Consider the following 1,514-nt stretch of genomic DNA (forward strand, 5'->3'; position numbering starts at 1 on the left):
GATTAAATGGTAATAACAGCCCCTAATTCAAAAGATTGTTGTGAACATAAGTACATAAAGGGGCTTCCCAGGTGGCGCTAGTGGTAAAGAACCTGCCTGCTAATGGAAGAAACGCAAGAGATGTGGGTTCGTTCCCTGGCTTGCGAAGATCCCTTGGTGGCGGGCACGGCAACCCACTCCAGTATTCTTGCCTGGAGAATCCCCATGGACAGAGGAGTCTGGCGGGCCACAGTCCATAGGGTCGGAAAGAGCTGGACATGACTGAGGACCCACACATTCTTCCATCCTTGCCAATGTAGAAGACTGCAAGAGATGCAGATTCAATCCCTGGATGGGGACCATCTCCTGCAGGAGGAAATGGCAACCCCCTGCAGTCTGGAGAATCCCATGGACAGAGGAGCCTGGTGGACTACAGTCCATAGGGTCACACAAAGTCGGACACGGCTGAAGCAACTTAGCACAAGTACATGAATGTCTTAAAAGCACTTTTTAAAAAAATGGCAGCTATATAATTATCGGTTAACAATGGACCAACTTTTACTTCTTGCTTACCCATATTTTCTAAGTGACCTGCAACGAACACCATTTTTCTAAGAGGATTTATTGTTTAAAACAAAAAACGGGTCGAAACATTCCACGAGCAGACGAAAGAGTGAGATCAAAGAACTTAAAGGATACAGAGAGGGCACACCAACGCGCCCGACGGAAGCCGACGGAGGCAGGTGGCGCCCGCGGGCGGAGAGCACGCGGGGCACCCCGGACGCCGGCCGGCAGCCTCCGGCCGCCATGCTCTTCCGGTCCCAGAGGCCGGGCGGCGGAAGTCGTCACTCGCCGAGGGACGGAACCCACGCCGCGCCCCCGGCGGCAGGCTAGCCATGGCGATGGGCGGAGGCGGCGGCGGCTTCCCGGAGCCAGAGGACTCGGTACTGTTCCGGCGCGGCGCTGGCGAGGTGAGGTTGAGGCCCCGCTGTCGCCCACCGACCCCCGCGCTCCTTCCCCGGCCGGTCTGCTCACTGCGCGGCCGTGATCCGCATGTTTCTACATCTTTCCCACCTTGGAGCCTCAGCCTCAAGCTCCTTCTTCGCCCAGTTTGGGCTCCGTAATGACTTTGAGCGCTGCCGCCACTTGACTGTCCCTTGGCTGTCCACCCCCTAGCTCTGAGAGAGGGTGGGACCTGTGTGGGGACAGGCCAGGGCGAAGCAGGGAAACTAGTTAGGTGTTTATTGAAATGATCCAATTGTTAAGCCGTGAAGAGCAAAATCACTTGGATTCTGGATATATTTTGAAATCGGAGGCAACAGGTTGTGCACGTGGATACAATAATAGACGCGTGAGAGGAAAGTGAAGGATAACTCCAAGATTGTTCTGAAGAACTAAAAAGATTAAGTTGCCTTTTACTAAGATAGGGAAGACTACACGTAGAGCAGGTTCATAAGGGGGTAAGATTTGAACTCATTCTTTAAAAAAATATTTTTTTTTTTAACTTTTGTATTGGGATATGGCACCCAACTCCA

The 1,514-nt window shown here is 52.8% G+C and overlaps 1 protein-coding gene across 2 annotated transcripts in view; it reads left to right on the forward strand.

Annotated features, from left to right (window-relative positions):
- The first annotated feature begins 835 nt into the window (after window positions 1-835).
- The window catches only part of LOC104998426 (survival motor neuron protein), a 32,608-nt gene continuing 31,929 nt past the window's right edge, over window positions 836-1,514 (forward strand). For both annotated transcript variants that reach the window (XM_010853575.1, XM_010853576.1), the window contains exon 1: window positions 836-950. In XM_010853575.1, the coding sequence (XP_010851877.1) occupies window positions 876-950 (75 nt within the window). In that variant the 5' untranslated portion in view covers window positions 836-875. The remainder of the gene's footprint in view (window positions 951-1,514) is intronic.

This window comes from Bison bison, unplaced genomic scaffold, assembly GCF_000754665.1.
Source record: "Bison bison bison isolate TAMUID 2011002044 unplaced genomic scaffold, Bison_UMD1.0 scf7180017864329, whole genome shotgun sequence".
In the NCBI taxonomy this organism is placed as follows: Eukaryota; Metazoa; Chordata; class Mammalia; order Artiodactyla; family Bovidae; genus Bison; species Bison bison.